The 17,500-nt window shown below is 35.9% G+C and overlaps 1 protein-coding gene across 3 annotated transcripts; it reads left to right on the top strand.

The window, feature by feature from the left end:
• The first annotated feature begins 607 nt into the window (after positions 1-607).
• LOC135224399 (soma ferritin-like) lies at positions 608-12,773 on the top strand. 3 transcript variants are annotated; one of them, XM_064263369.1, is made up of 5 exons: positions 609-989; positions 6,716-6,911; positions 9,830-10,054; positions 10,301-10,387; positions 10,901-12,773. In XM_064263369.1, exons 1-5 carry the CDS (start codon positions 913-915, stop codon positions 10,997-10,999), a joined length of 684 nt encoding a protein of 227 aa, XP_064119439.1. In that variant the 5' UTR covers positions 609-912; the 3' UTR covers positions 11,000-12,773. The 3 variants fall into 3 exon arrangements, with proteins under 3 accessions (XP_064119440.1, XP_064119439.1, XP_064119438.1); XM_064263368.1 differs by having other exon boundaries at positions 6,707-6,911; XM_064263370.1 differs by lacking the exon at positions 10,301-10,387 and having other exon boundaries at positions 608-989; positions 6,707-6,911.
• The last annotated feature ends 4,727 nt before the right edge of the window (positions 12,774-17,500 follow it).

Raw genomic sequence — 17,500 nt, 5'->3', positions numbered from 1 at the left:
TTACTGCAATACAAAAGTATAATATGAAGATAAAAGGCCCATAAAACACTATTTTAACTTTGCAACCATATATTTCTAGCACTTCCTTCTGTGCTTCTGATCACTGGTAAAATATGGACATAGGATATCTTACAAGAGCACAGAAGGAAGTGCTCGAAATATATGGTTACAACGTTAAAATAGCGTTTTATGGGCCTTTTATCTTCATATATATATATATATATATATATATATATATATATATATATATATATATATATATACTAACACGATTGTTCGTAAATGTTTTAATTTTAGTGAACATTAACTTGTGATTAATTTTCCAAATATCCAATCTTAAAACAAGAGTATATTGATGAGAGAGAGAGAGAGAGAGAGAGAGAGAGAGAGAGCTAAAATTAGATTTAAGCTATGCAAAGCAATCAGAATTACTCATTCAGCAAGATGCATTGCTCAAACCTTACACCTCTTAACGGTCAGCGAAATGACATCGTTTACCAGTTCCTTAAAAACACACACACACACACACACACACACACCCACTAATATTAGAGACGCATCTTACATCGGGCATGGGTCACGGGACCCTATAAATACAGCCGAGTGAACAGGCAACGGGACATTCATTTCCCGTCGCAGCCATCCGTCGAAGGAGACTCGTATACGTCCTTCGTAGAACAGTGTTTACGAGAAGGTCGACTTCAAGATATCTCTAACTTTTTAAGACGTTAATTCATAGAGCCAAAGCGCAAACCACGAGTCTCTTACTGCTCGTATAATTTAAAATACATTAAATCTTAGGTATCATTATTGTAGTCTCTTGAGACGAAAATATACTACGAAGATTAAAGATTAATTTCTCGACCTAACCCAGAGTAAATTATAGAGCTGTCTAGCAGTCGGTGATTGAAAATGCCTTCGTTGTATATCTCTCTCTTTGCAACAACAGCTGTATTGCTCGTAGCAGCGGCATCGGGAACTAAGAAAGAGTGAGTATTGTTTGTTGCCTCACTAACAATAAAGGACACGAGCTTTGTTGGGCTTTTGGACTTACTAACTACCATTAACTTTCAAATGAAATCTGAATTCATAGGTTAGCGTGAGGATGCAAAAGGATCAAATTTGTAAATGACAGTTTCATTAACTTTTTGTGGTTGGCAACAACTAATGAGAATATTTTTTTTATTTTTTATCTCAGATTGTGTAGTAATAGTGGTTACAATGATATTAGTTAAGATGATAATTAGTGATAATAATTATTGAAACAGGAAGAGAACTGGAGAAAATGACTGGATTTGATTCTTTAAATGCTGCTAATTTATTTATTTATTGTTAAAATGAATATCCGTAATAATTTTCAAAGTGAACAACCCAATAATATATATATATATATATATATATATATATATATATATATATATATATATATATATATATATATATATATATATATATATATATGTAATGTATTTGACACTATATATATATATATATATATATATATATATATGTGTGTGTGTGTGTGTGTGTGTGTGTGTGTGCGTACTAACAGGACTTCACTAAAACTGGATGGTATCTAAAGCTTGTAGCTTTCCCTGGATAAATATCTCCGCTAGATACCATCCAGTTGTAATGATGCCCTCTTTACTAATTGTTAGTAATTAATGCACAGAATAATTGTGTAAGTGATGAAGTTAGTATATATATATATATATATATATATATATATATATATATATATATATATATGTATGTATATGTGTGTGAGTATTTATATAAATACATACATACATACATACATATATATATATATATATATATATATGTGTGTGTGTGTGTGTGTGTGTGTGTATATGTATATATGTACATATATATATATATAGTATATATATATATATATATATATATATATATATATATGTGTGTGTGGGTGTGTGTATGTGTGTGTCTGTGTATGTGTATATATGTGTATATATCTATTCTGTTTGTGTATATAATGTTAAAATACTCTTAATATTTGAATGCTATCTACGGATGGCTATTAAATTCAAATAGCAGTAGACGAGAAGTAAATGACAAAATGAACGCAACAATAAGACATTTAGGCTTTACAATTATAACGCATTGCTACTTACAGCTGGTCGCTAAGGTCTGCATTAGGCGTCATTAACGCTTGGTATTTTACAAGACGAAGCAAGTACCCCTATTCTCAATACACCCCTTCCCCCAATTCTTTTATCAGTAATTAGAACCATTGCAATGAAACACGCGTATATGCGACTAAATTTATTACATTCAGAACGCGAGACAAGTATCAGTATAAATAAATGTTTAATCAAAGTCTTGAATCACGGCAAAATAAAGTCTTCGTATAAATTTGTAACCGTATATTAAAAGTATGAGCTTTTGGGTAAGCGTAGATAATTCCTAGTCAGAATGATATGGTGATTGTATGAAAAATCATGCTTTCCTTTCTGTATCGCCATAGTATCTTTCACTTTCCATTATCAATAACTACGAAGATTACTGAAGTTATTACCGCCCGCTATTCTCTCCCTTTCTCCGTGTTTTCCGTGTGGTTCCCCCCAAATTGTAAGCCCAGTAGGACCGTCAACCCTACGTCCTGTCACAGCCAACAACCGAAGAAACAAGAAGAAGGAAGAGAGAGAAAAGATGAAGCTTCCTCATTGGAAGCTCATGATCGAAAAATCAGAGGCGGAAGAAAATTCCGAAGCTTGGCATTAAAGTCTATTCAGTTCCACTTTCCTGGAGGGTCGGGTTTCTTTCGCAAAGATGCCCCGCCAACAAGTACTAGAAGTGTGACAGCTTGGAGTCGCTGTGTCCTTAGTTAAAGGTCATTTAACTAATAAATGCTCATATTCCATGCTTAGTCATTTCTTTCGTTTCTCAGTAAGACTAATTACTGAGAATTCGATTGTTGAAACTGAGTGAATATATGAGCAAAGATGAAAACATAATTATTAGTTATATAATTTTTCGTAAGATGATATTATTCTCTGGAATTTACCGGTGGTTCAGTCACCCAGAGTCCAACAGCAACCATTGCCACCGAATAATAATAATAATAATAATAATAATAATAATAATAATAATAATAATAATAATAATAATAATAATAAGGGATAATAAAAAATGCCAAGAAGAAGAAGATAGACCAACATGCGTATTCCTGCACATCGTCACCTCATTGCCCTAATTTTTACTTTTCATTAAATTTCACGCCACCATTACTAACACGGCACTGCCGCCCTGCCAACAGCGTAACAGAATAGCACGATCACCATCCTTGCATAAATATGAGCACTGATTACCATGCATGAATGACAGGCAGAACAGGCACTGCCACTCGTAAAGCTGAACAGGACCATTTCCCCCCCTTTTTTTCACCACTGGTCTCCGGCAGCGAATAGCTCAAGCTCCCAGCGGGGTGCACGCCAATTACCAGCGCCTGGCTTTCCTCAGGCCGCCTGAAGTGCTGCCTGTTGAGCTGCATTTGCATGACGGAGCTGTAATTCAGATGCCTTATGCTCTTCTGCTTTCTTCTACAGCGACTCGTTACTATTTCTTATCATCAGCCTGGTCGCGGTTATTGGGTCTGCCGTCCTCCTTATCTCTTTTATTTCTATTATTTTTTTGTATTTTAATCCGCTTGTCATCGGCCTTTGAAAGACGAAGATAGAATTTTATTTTCCCTTTCAATATACTTAGAGAACTTTCTTTAGACTCAAATGAGAGAAAGTTCTTATGGGCGAGTGGCTTGTAAAGTTCAATGCTTTAGCAATTTGCAACAAACCTTAGGCCTTTTCTACGAATTTCCTACCGATGCTAAAATTCATAATCATTTTAGGTTCTAATTTGACCGACAGGATGTACCCTTAAGCTGTAAGCAACGAGTGTTTGGAGGAGGTTCCTTTCCACATGCCCGCGCATCCACAGGTGGACGTTTGTGTGCCAGCGGTATCAAAAATCGCAAGAGTCAAATTTACACACACACTCACACACACCCTATGAAACTGTGCTGATTAAATCCGATATAATAATTATCCAATAACTATCCATTAACGTGCGCGTCTGACCAAGCAATGATGAATTTGGAAAATCTGCATCTCATCAAGGTGTATGCGATCCCAAAGAGAGTTATCCAGACTCGACCAGAAGGGAGTTGCAAGTAACAGAGCTCAATGATAGTTCTACAAAAAAAAAAAAAGTGTTGAAGACCGTAGATTTCACGTGTCTAATGGCATTGATATCGCTAGGAGGTCGTAGCCACAGGGAAAAGACAGATGAACATTGTTACTTTCGACTCACAAAACAGTATCAATGACTTTAACACCCAGCATCGCTGAATCCGAAAAGATTATTTTTAATTTTCGTATGTCAAGACTTAATCAAAATTGTGGAACAGTTAAGATATAAAAAAGATAATAATTTGAAAGAAAGCAATAAACCAGATACTTTATTATAATTGTATAAAGAAAGCACCTAGTAAAATGTATGTATATATGTTTATGCTCTGCTTCTTGACTTCTTGACTGTTCTCAGATTTGATCAGTGGTTCATTCATGTCGGCTACTGGTAAAAATAAAGGGTTAGGGAATATTGCAAAAACTTAATTGCCTCTCACTGTCTTATCCATCAATCTTACTGTTTTTTCGTGGTAAGAGAAAAGAAGGAAAGAAATGGCGCTTTCTCTCTCTCTCTCTCTCTCTCTCTCTCTCTCTCTCTCTCTCCTTGTGCGTGTATTGTTACTGTAATAGATAGTAACTGTACTACTAATCGTCACCCTCTCCATCTCTTGTCCTATGTATTCAACCGGCAACGAGCCTTTATTAACTTCACCGATGAACAGGCGAATTGAAATGCTCAAATAGTACCCGTGAAAGTATGCTCATTCAATCTCATCCACCTGTATCGTAATATTGGTCTCAAGGGTCTGGCTTCATTGTGGCCCACTGTCTCTTGTACAAGACGCCAAAGGTCTGTTGCAAGTTTTAGTGAGAACTGGAGTTTTTTTCAAGGCTTTAGCGGCAACATCACGTTCAGTGAGAATCAAGATGACTGAGCTTATGAAGTATCGTCAGTACATACTTAGGCTTAAATGCAAGAGAGAGAGAGAGAGAGAGAGAGAGAGAGAGAGAGAGAGAGAGAGAGAGAGAGCAAAGTTTCTCGTCGTTCAGAACCGACTGACTTTTCATAAGGTTCATTTTTCTGTAAAGAGTGAAACGTCTTTTCAAAGAACTTTCGACGAACTAGAGCGATTACTAACAAGATTTTTTCTTTATTGTTAGTGTTAGTATTATCAGTGTTATTATCTTGAACTATTATTCTTCCGTAAATATTGATACAAAACTGACCTGATAATGCGTGACAATAGGCATGGCGAATATTAAGGCAGCTTTTGCAATAAGACGAAATCCCTGATTCAGTTAGATGAATACTAAAAAAAAATTAGGTATCAAATGAGCAGGCATTCAAATGACGCGTATTTTGTTAAACCCTAATGTGTCCAAACTTAGTTCAAGTAACATAGATAATGATAATTAAACCTAAATTAAACGGAAAAGTTATTTCTCAGTACTATAAAATTAATACTTCTTTCGAGATAAACAGGAAAGTATAATTTTGAATGAATTATTCTACACTTAACATAATGTTTGATATATTTATTCAGATTTACCAAAAGTATGTTAGAATGAGAATCTATAATGATAATTTAGTTGCCATAATAATCATCATCAACAACAATGAACATTTAAAATGACATTAATTAAACCAAGCAGACAAATCATACCAGTCTTAGACCAACCGGCACAAACAAGTTAAAAATGGAGAAGAATAACAACAAAACACAAGAACCAAGAAATGCGCTCTAGTCTCTCCAAAAGGAAAACTCGCCTAGGGGCAACTCGCGCCGTCAGGGACATAAGCAGCCAATAGTCTAAGCGAAGCGATGCGGCCAAAAAAAAAAAAAAAGGAAAAACTGGACTTTTAGGCCGGCTATAAGGACTCCAAAAGGACACAGAGGCCGTTTAGAGACATGACCGAATGCAACAGGCTGCCGGGGGTAGTCTTTTAAATGCGTAACTCGACTGTTGCAGTGCTCGAGAAATGCGAAGTCGAACTTGCTCCTTGGCGCCAGCGTGGAGTTCGCAGCCTGTAATGATTTAATTTACCTTCCATTTTCTTCTTCCTTTTCTTGCTCTTTTTCTTTTTCTGCAGTCATGCAAATTGCACCAATACCAGTTTTTGATGTTGACGTTCATTACCGCGAAGACTGGTTTCTTTTAAGATAAATATATTTGAGGAGTTGTCAGTGGAAGGTCGTTTATTATATATATAGTTTGCACATCAAATTCAGTTCCCTGCAAATAACGCGCACTCGGGTTTTCCATTTACACGAAATCATCCCTTAATCACTAACGATGCCTTCATAACTAACGTTTGACTTCTCAAAAATTTTCGCTCTATATGTGTGCTTTTTAAAAGTGAATTCACTCCACGCTATCTCAATGCGTAACCAGTAAGCATATGCAGCTACGATTGTAGTATAGATTTTAAAAATCTTAATATCCACCTTTGCTATCTTAGGAAGACTCAAAAAGCAACGAAAAACTGAACAATAAAACAAACTCAAGTGAAACCTTTCAGACGACACTCTCACACAAAGACTCCTTATCCTTCGAAGTCATTACAGATTCCGCAGCGACCAACCGACGACGGAGGAAGACGAGGACGACGACTCGGGGCATCACCACCGCCACAGGCACGACCCCTACAGCGGCGTCGCCCAAGTCTCGCGATGTCGCCACAACTTCAACGACCGCACGGAGGCCGGGATCAATCGTCAGATCAACTTCTACATGCACTCCGGATACGTCTACAACAGCATGGTGAGTCTCAGGTGGCGGTGAAAATAACGCATGTCACATTTTTCTACGAGGATTTTGTCCTCGCGACTCCTAACCATCCGGAAGAGGAATGAAAAATGAACCCTAAGATTTCTTGAAATTAAGAGATATGAGGACGAAAGGAAAAATAAGAAATAAATGAATATATACCTTAATAAACGGGGAGATGTAATCCATTAACCAAATAAGGTCAATTTGTGGGTTTCAGTGTGGTCTACTTAGAAGAAAAGGGAAAACTTTCCTTCAGTTCGCGAGTACAGTGGCAGAAATTGTATGCAGACGCCAATGAAACTGGCAACCTTATGCCCATATATGTGATATATGTACCCTGTGATAAACACACCTTTTTTGAGGACTCGTTCTTGCCATTGTGCAAGATGCAAATCGTGAAATGATAAAGCTGGGAGAAGCCTCCAGCAAACAAGCCATAAAACTCCAAACTGCTGGACCCGAGCATTACAGAAATTACCTCAGAAATCACTTGCCCCCAGCACATCATCTTGACCTTCAAGAAGCTGTCTTTATTTTTCTACATTTAAAACATTCACTTTAGTACAAAATCGTTGCGGACTCCTTGACCTTCAAAGACTGCTGCAAGGCATTTGCTTGCACGCAATCCCTTCTACTAAATTTAGGAAAACATACGAAAATGCAAATACCAGTTCACACGCGCACGTATCGAAGGTCACCGATGGAGAACAGGGGAATCGAAGGTATCTCGGGTTCCTTTGAACAGAGAGAGAAGAGGAGAGATAGGAGGGAGTAGGAGGAGGGGGTGGTAAAACCCCCAATAGGGTTATGAAGGTACATTATTTGAAAGGTAATATTCTAATAATTCAAAGCAAGCACATCATGTTACCGCAAACAAGATGAGAGTGCAGTTTTGGTGTAATTACCTGACCGAGGCAAGTGAGACGGGCGTTAGATTTCCACCTGTCTTGTTTGTTTGTCTGTTTGTTTTAATATATTATGTCAATTTGTAAGGTTCAGCGGCAGACAATAATCATGTTTTTATTCAATGTTTTCGTTACGATCCATATAAGAAAGTACTTCATGAAAAATAAGACCAGAAAAAATTCTATCATGAACACATAAGTTCCTTCCTAAAAATTAAATAAATAAATAAATGTACACGTTCGTCTGAAGATATTCTTAGTTTATCTATAAATCACCTGAGTAAATAGCTGCATCCTGACTTTTATGTTTCCTTATTAATCATGCCAATCTTATACTGATTTAAAAGCATGAATATTTAGCATGTTGCTGAGAATGTCATATGATAATTCCGCGTCCGTTACCATAAAAGATGAAATAGGTTCGCTCATAAAGAGATATTGTGAAACTACTATAATTAAAAATATGATGTTCAATATCGTGATGTCATGGACATAAATGAACACGCTCAGCCAATGGGAGAGCTCGTCTAAAAACAAAAATAAAAAAAAAGTCCTTAATATCTTCCTAAGCTAAACATTATATATTCAGAAATAGATTGCTTTTGACTTGGAGCACGTATTCCTGCATACATTAAAAGCCAGTCTTGTAGAATTTTCCTAATATATGACCTTTAAATCAAGTTCGACTGATGCTCACCGTTGAGAGGAAAATCAAGAAACGACTTAGTTGTCTTAGCATTTAGTTCTATTGGCTCATTTGAATTAGGTTTCAAAGAAATGGCTTTAGATTAGACAATCATATTATCAACAGATTTCCAGGAAAAAAATACCATTGTCATACAGTGTTAAAGAAAATATAACGTGCTCGAAATGAAACAGAAACATGAAAGATAACAATTCTTTTTATTAACGCTAGGACGTTTTCCTCTTATCTTGAAGCTCTTATTTCCAGTTGTATCTGTTAGAGGACAAAGCGTTAAAAAAAGTCAGTCATATACAAAAGAAAAAAAAACAGCAGATGGGTATTTTACATACTGGTCCTGGTTTCATGCCATGAGCTTTAAAGAATTTTTCTTGCTCCATAAAAATTTGTACGCGCTGTGACACACGTGAATTATATTATTTATCTTATTTATTCACATAGCTGTCATTACCTCTCCAAAACTGGCATTTTGCAGTCAGCCTATGTGATTGCTATAAGGAAGTCGGCACTTTTATTTTATCACACTAATTTTTCTTGTATATTGTAGCCACATCTTCATCTCTCCAACTGATCAAGCTTTCTTTTTCTACCTTTGCTTCAACCGATAATGATTAGATATACCTCTATCCAGTCCAATTTAATCACTGCATACATTAGCATACTCTTCCATTTATTCTGCATTAACTTATAAAAAACACTTTTATCTCTGCATTTTACTCTTGTTTTGGATAATATGTACTCTCGACAATAAAATCTTTAACAGAACACACTTTCTCTCTCTTTCTCTGTCACCTACTTATCCATTCAAATCACGCAGTACAACCATCCTTGCTGTTTTTTCCAATGTTGCTGACTTCATGTTTTCTTTTTAATTAAGTGCCATTTTATCCAGCCTTGTTTCCTTAAAGCCAATAAAATAAACTTCTTTTTTTTCTCTACCATTTGTACCATATCGTCTCACATTCAAAATCACAGGACTGTAAGAACTTGCTTGTTCTCTGCCTTCATGAAACATGAGATCTGAATATAGGCACCAGACCACACTCCTCTGTCTTCCGGTGACTTACACATTGCAGAATAATGAGAATATCATGTTATTTTCATTTCCTGGAATCTCACAGGAATAAAAGCTGTGACCTCCCTTGGCCTTAAAGGAAAAGGCTTATTCACAATTAAGGATCATTCAATTTCACTCAGAGAATATGAGCATGTGAGTGAGCGCCTAAACCCAGATTAACAAAATAAATAACAGTATTTCATAAAGAGGATTGTAAGTGTATCCTTTTCGTTTTAATTCGCAGGCACATTACTTTGGCCGCTGCGACATCGCTCTGCCAGGATTTCAGAAGTTCTTCGAGCAGATGGCCACGGAGCAGAGAGAACGCACTGAAGCCCTCATGAAGTATCAGAACATGAGGGGAGGTGAGGTCAATCTTCAGCAGGTCACCGCCCCAACCACAAACGACTGGGGCACTGGAATAGACGCCATGATTCAAGCCTTGGAACTCGAGAAGACCATCAATCAGGTGAGAATTGCCTTTCATTTCGCCGTAGTCTTTACAACTGCTTAGAAATAATCTTGATAGTGCATTAATGCATTAATCTCTGCCGTAGGTAGCCAGGTACCACCTTCCAGAACCCCAGACCGTCCCCCTCATTTACGTACACTGCTATTGAATTCCGTAACTCTGATCACTTGTCATGCATGAAGAGATAAGTCCGTCGCTCAGAAATAAAGTCATAATCCTGAATTGCTTCCTGTTCCTTTGCAGGAATTGCTGGAATTGCATATGGTGGCAATGCAACACGATGATGTCCATGCGGCCTCTTTCATCCAAACCATTTTCCTCGCGCCCCAGGTAACAGCTACACTTATTCTCTCTCTCTCTCTCTCTCTCTCCTCTCTCTCTCTCTCTCTCTCTCAATCACTTGTTACAATGTTTCTATAACCCTGAAGGGTGTATTATATGAAACTGTTACCATACCAATATGCAATTTCAACATGTGCACATGGATATGACATTTTCATGGCATGTTTCTGAATAACTGATACCGTATGAGCCAGGCATAAAATACTACACTTCAATATGAAATACATTTTAGTCAAATAATTAGAAAACTTCCATTCTGCTGTTCTCAAGCGCGTAACAGAACTCTTTTCTGAGTTTTGGATTAGGTTTACGTACGCGCACGCGTATGTGTGATTGCTCATCTACATATGTGAGAGTCAGTGTAAACACTTTTAATCCTCATGTCATGCAGATCACTCGATTTCTATTGTAACTGCCGCCTTGAAAAAAATTACCAATTAATATGGCCCTTTTTCATAATGTTAAACATAAATTAAAATTTTAGCTTTGTTTTCTTTTCAGGTTGAGAAAATCTTTACCATTAGTCAGTACATCACTAACTTGGAGCGAGTAGGACCTGGCCTGGGTGAATATATGTTCGATAAACTTCCGCAAAATTAGTTCCTGGCGACCCCTTCCCGCCTACCTGCTTCCGGTGTTCTTCCAAGAACGCTCTATTCGCCCAGCCAAACTACTTACAACGTTCTTCCAGGAACGCTCTTACCATCCAGCCAAACTACTTCCAGTGTTCTTCCAGGAACGCTCTTACCATCCAGCCAAACTACTTCCAGTGTTCTTCCAGGAACGCTCTTTCCTCCCAGCCAACCTGCAATCAAAGCTCTTCCAGTCTCTTCCACCCGACCTGCCTCCGGTGCTTTTCCAGGCGCACTTTTCTCTTCCACATTGCCTACTTCCATTGCTCTAGCAGACAAAAAAAAATTTTCCAGCCTGCCTACTTTCTTGCTCTTCCAAGTAAAGTCTGTTCTGTTTAGCTGCGTGAATAAGACAGTAATTGCTTTTCCGTAAATTATTCATGATCGTGTTCTAGCTCTCATGTACTTTAATTGCACATTGTTACATGTATGATTTCTGTAGCAGTAGTTCGTCTAGAAGAACTTACTTTCTGGCCAGAAGGTTTATCTAGTAAAATGCATTTTTATAAACAATTGTTCATTATAATGAATGCATTTCGAAAACATAAGGTATAAATAAACACAATGCCCTGTCCCTTCTGAAGCTTTACTTCAGTTGCCCAAGTTACCATGACAATGATGATGCAGGAACTTTTATCATAAGCTCTAAACCATTTCTGAAGACGTCTTTTGGGCCATTGAGCCAAAAGACCTCTTCCTTGGGGTGCAAATGTGCCGAAACTTGTATTGTTTTTGCCATTGCTGCTGTCGCAGCATAATAACATGGGCAACTCAAGTTGTTACGTTTTGACATTAGTTTTTCCTTTTAAGTTAAAATGGACCCGGTTTTAGAAATATTGCATCCACATAAAGTTACGATACCTTTGCAAAAGAAAACTAATAAATAAAAGACCGTCATATAATTGATCAACCCTGTTCTTGTGAAAGTTGCTGAAACCAACATTCCTCAGTAATACAATGAAAGTGAGTATGTTCCAGGTTCGCGTCTGTAATTTGGTAGTAGGCCTTCAGTGAAAAGAATAGTAATCTGACCCTTATTCATTAAAAACAAAACCTATTTTTTTAAATATAATATAACACAGTAGCTTCCGATCTTTTAGTATTTCTGTTCTTTTCCGGCGTTCTGCCTAGATTAGATACCGAATTGTTTTTCGTAACAGGGCACAATGAAGCTGGGGCTAAAGAGTACTTTAAAATGAAGATTGTGTCTTTCTGAAGTGCATAACGGTAACTACAGAGCTCAAGTCTATTGTGCCTTTCATATTTGCGACACTGAGATAGAAGAGGTCGTTTTTATTGTCTTGATTCTGACTACTATATGACTATGAACGAAAAAAGTTTGTATTCACTGTGAATCAGTTTTAAGGCAGCAACAATGGTACTTATAATCGTTTTACTTAATAACAGATTATTCAATACATATATGTAAGATATTAATTTTCTTGTTCCTAGCTGTATATAGCTCATGCTTATTACTATATACAAACTTGCCCAGAGAATTTTTCCTCCCTCCAGTGTATACTGAGAATAAGAATTTAAATAAATATTTTGATTTAACCATACTGGAGTCATGGATGGGCATATACTTGCTTACTATTAAGTATAGCTACAGCAATATCGCACAAATATTTAATATTCTAATATTTTATTCATTATTTTATTCAAATTGATTCTCACTATATGTATAAAAGGAATACAACTATATTGTAATAGGTTGTTGTTTTAATAAATCTATCATTTCTTTTGGCCTGTTGCTGCAATATTCCTTTATTCCTTCGGACTCATGAATATATCTATATATATATATATATTATATATATATATTATATTATAATATTATATATATATATTATATTATTTAACGTGTGGTGTTTGTGATTTTTGTATTTATGTATGCATTCTTTATCATATCCAGAGAAGAGAACCTTATCAAAAGACGTGAAAGTCAGGAATGAATTATGACAAACAGGCTTAGGGAAAGCCTTGACCATTGGATGTCGAGTCCATCTGGTTATTTTTTATATATATGAAAATATTTTCCGTTAAAAAGTTAATCACGCCTACTACTACTACTACTACTTCTGCTGGGACATTATTTTGGGGAGTGCATTGGCTCCAGCCCTACTGAGATAAAGAAGAAGAAAGAAGATAGACATTATTTTGACAACTTTCACAAAGCTTTCAGCAGTGTTGCCAAAGTGTGGAATTTTCGTCTGCTATGCGGAATAAAAAGTCTACGGGGCAGCTATCCAAGTTTGTATGCCGATGCGGAATCCACATCTGCATTTTCAGCAGTAATTTCTTCATGGCGCATTCATGTAAATTTATCATAAACAAATTGCAATATTTTTTTACTTTTAAACAATTTCTCATTCAAATACAATATTATAAAAGATAAGACTCTTATCAGAATATGACGGTGATATGATTAATGTACATCAATCTGTTAATATATTATAAAATCATTTCCTATGATTTAATGAGTTATTTACTGATACATAAATGCTGTTATGCTTATTACAAACTTATCTGTAAATATATCTGGGACAAATAAGAAAGGAAAAAATAATACTTCTCATATGTGTATATATATATATATATATATATATATAGATATATATATATATATATATACACATCTACTATATATATATATATATATATATAGACACATCTATATATATATATAATAACTATATTAGGAGTATGAGATATTATAGAAATTATATAATATATAGTATATATAATATATATAATAATTATATTATATTATTTTTACATCTAATATATATATTATATATCTATATCTATCTATATAATATATATATATATATAATATAATATTATATATATATATATATTAGTAATGTACTTTAAGTATAACGAAATTGATATAAATCGTTCAAATCCCTCTGTGCGAAGTTCATGATCATCATATCCTACGAATAGGTGCAGTAAACAAGTGATCAATTACCTCCACAATCTCCTATTATATGGGCATACAGTTTTTATCGCTAGTAGGTGGTACGCTAAAGAAGTGCGATACTGTGTTTTCAACGAAGGATTTTCAGTGCCAGAATTCTCGCTTTTTATTCATTTGCTATGTACAAAGGTAATGTCCAGAGTTTCAAAAATATATCTTTGGAGCTCACATTTCATAGACAATGAAACTTCTAATATTATATATACCTGCATCTCTGCAAAACTCGTAAAGATCAAGTGGCAACCATAATTATGCGGACTAAGTATTCTATCTTCCCAGATCGCTAATCCATTATCATGTCATCTATGACATTTATGTTGAAGTAAAATTACTAGTGCACATTATTCAATCTATAGTAGATTCACATCAGCCGTGCATTTGACGTCTAGGCCAATCCCTTATGACGCTCCTGATTGGCTGTTGATAAGCCAATGACAGGGCTGGAGTGTGCACATAGGCAGGATGCATGTTCCACTTCTCCTGCGGGATGCTTTTGAAAGACGTATCCCTCTTGAGAGGTGGAACATACATCCTGCTTATGTGAACTCTTGAGAGAGACTGAGAGTTTCCAGCCCCGTGATTGGCTTATCAACAGCCAATCAGGAGCATCGTAAGAGACTGGCCTAGACATCAGATGCATCGGTGATGTGAATTTACTATAGTAATATCTGTTTACATCATAATACATTTAAAATAGACCTGAAATTATGTTTTTTTTATGCAGTGAGAAGTTGAGCTTCTATTGTATTTGCACCAATATTTGATTCAGGACCCAGGACAGATTAAAACTTTTTCCCTGTTATATGTCATCATTAGTTTGTTTTCAATAAATAATCGAAAATAAGGATAAATCAGACTCCTCCTTCTTTTCAACTGGAGAACACCCTATTTCTTCTTAATTGGTTGAACTTGAACGCCTACTGTTTCTGGTCCCACCCTTGGGCGAATCCTAGTGGGTGCCGTGATCCATCGTAACCACCCACTTGATGGGTCAAGGTTCAACACTTACAACTTGCCTCATCACATTTTGTTGTGTCGAAGGTGCTGGTTTTATGGGTCTCACTTTTCAAACATCCTAATTTTCGTTCAGTTTCTAGCTCTCTCTCTACCTCTCCTTCGCCTTCATCTACCATTACTCTACTAGTAGATTTTCCTAGCTAATATAATCCCTACATAACTATTTCTACAGACTTCTGCATTCTTAACAATGCGAGTTTGTATGATTATGAAATATGCCAGCATTTTCTTGTTTTTGTTTAGTTTAGTGGTCTCAAGACAAAATTGATTAGATAATTAAATATCTTAAATATGGAGTATTGTCTCAATTGATGAAAACTACTGCACCAGGTAAAAAAAAAAGTGCACTCAAGTTCAAAGCAAATGTAACTGTCGTTTCTCTCTCTCTGGTAGAGAAGACGGTTCAGTGTTACACTAAATAACAGGTACTGGAATTATAGGTGGATGCATTCCATAGCGATAGAAATGATATCCAATATGATGGGTAGGTTACTCGGTTGTATGAACATATATACAGGGTGTTTCGAAATTAAAACCCCCCCTCTATAGCATAAACTAAAACTGATATGGACAAAAACAATAGTAATTCAGAGCAGGTATTTATTTCTCAAGTTTCTCTTTGAGTGTTTGATATTTTGTATGGCCTCCATCTGCTGTACTACAGCCTGCATTCTTGAGAGGGTATGATTTCAGTAAATTGCAAAAAAGCTGAGACTCAAACTCTATTTCCCTATTGGTATACCATCATACTTCACTGTGCACGCTTCAACACGATCCTTTAAAATACTACCAATGTTTTCACACACATTAAGGTCAGGGGAGCTACCTGGAAATTCACTTGACGAGAAGAAATCGATACCACTGTTTCGAACAGCTCCTGTGTCTGAAGAGCCTTGAAACATGGTGCCCTATAATGCAAAAATGTGATTTCTTCAACAGATAACACATTTTCAGAATCTTTGAGGAAAGGAAATACTTCACCAGTAAGCACAGTTTCTCTGAAGTATTCGCCATTCCATGACTGTCCTTTTTCTTTGATGATCCACATTAACTGTTTGGCTGTGAAACAGAGAAAAATTCTCAAACATTCAGGAAATTTCACAACTTGGCGATAGCACACGTCATTGCTGATATCATCCAACTTTGCAGCCCAAATGATGTCATTTTTATGATTTGGCTTCTGTGTAAATGAAGAATTTATCTGCTGCGGCAACATGGAGAAAGTCAGCTTCATCCCAATCTTTAAGAAATGAACCACAAAACCATGCACGGTCTTCTCTCTGTTGCTGAGTGATGTTGGGCTTGCTGATAACATGAAATGGCTTGATACCAGATTTTTTTCAACTCATGATATACAGCACTATAACTTCTCTTCTTTCCCTTTTTTGTTTCTAGTTCAAGCGCCAATTTACATAAAGACTTTCTTGGTCTACCCAATGCCTCAGCTATGATGTCTTTTGACTCCTGAGAAAGGCCTGCAGCCCTTACAAGATTCTCACTCTTTTTGAGATGACAGTCATATGGATTTTTGTTCCAGTTTCTTTTAACAAAGGATTCATCTCTTTTAATGTCTAGCTATCCAGGGACGTGAAATGAAGGTTTTAGCCCGGATTCAGTCAATCCATCTGATTTCCTCCAAGTTGTTAGCCATGGCTGTATCTAACTCCGTCACTCAGTCTGAAAATACAAGAAATGTAAAATGAAAAATGACCTAATAGAAACTTAAGATAATGTTATAAAATCACAAAAGTAAGCACGTGATTTTGTTTACCAGCAAAAGCCACAGGGAAAATTTTTAAAAAAGAAAAGACAGAGTGCCAAGTACTTTCGTGTATTTAACACATCTTCGGGGCACAAAGTAATACAAAACGTAAAACTATTGAGCAAGAAAGCTCTCACAAAAGCAAAGTGGAAAAGAATTATATATGTATGTACAATAAGGCCATTACAAACAGGAACAGCATTCGTCCAGATTACCCAACTGCTTAACACCCCAACAGGTCAAAAGAAAAAGAGTAATTGCCCAATAACCCAATTACTTACAGAAGAGAAAAACACTGACTATGTCAACCAGTTTTTATAAAACAACTGAATTCACAATTATGAATAGTAAAAATAATAACGGCACTAACAACATACCTAAAACACCAATAAACAAAAATAACTGAATGAACAATACTACCAATATGAAATACATAAAAATTGACTTTGACTAGTACAAAAACTGAAAGGATAATGTTAAAACTCACAAGAAATACATAAGAAGGAACTTGACAAGTACACCAAATTAAAGAATAATGTTAAAACTCTTCACTATTTTATCTATGATAAGATTGTCTAATTTGTGCATACCAGGGCTCAAATATAAAAGTTTTCCAGAATATGTATGTCTTTATAAAAGCAGATTCAATTATATTCCTACTAATATAATCGTTACAAAATAAAATCTCTTTTGCCTCTGTCCAATCA

Source organism: Macrobrachium nipponense, chromosome 12, assembly GCF_015104395.2.
Source record: "Macrobrachium nipponense isolate FS-2020 chromosome 12, ASM1510439v2, whole genome shotgun sequence".
Classification (NCBI taxonomy): Eukaryota; Metazoa; Arthropoda; class Malacostraca; order Decapoda; family Palaemonidae; genus Macrobrachium; species Macrobrachium nipponense.
Note: the sequence above shows the minus strand (reverse complement) of the source record. Positions and strands in the feature narration are given on the sequence as shown.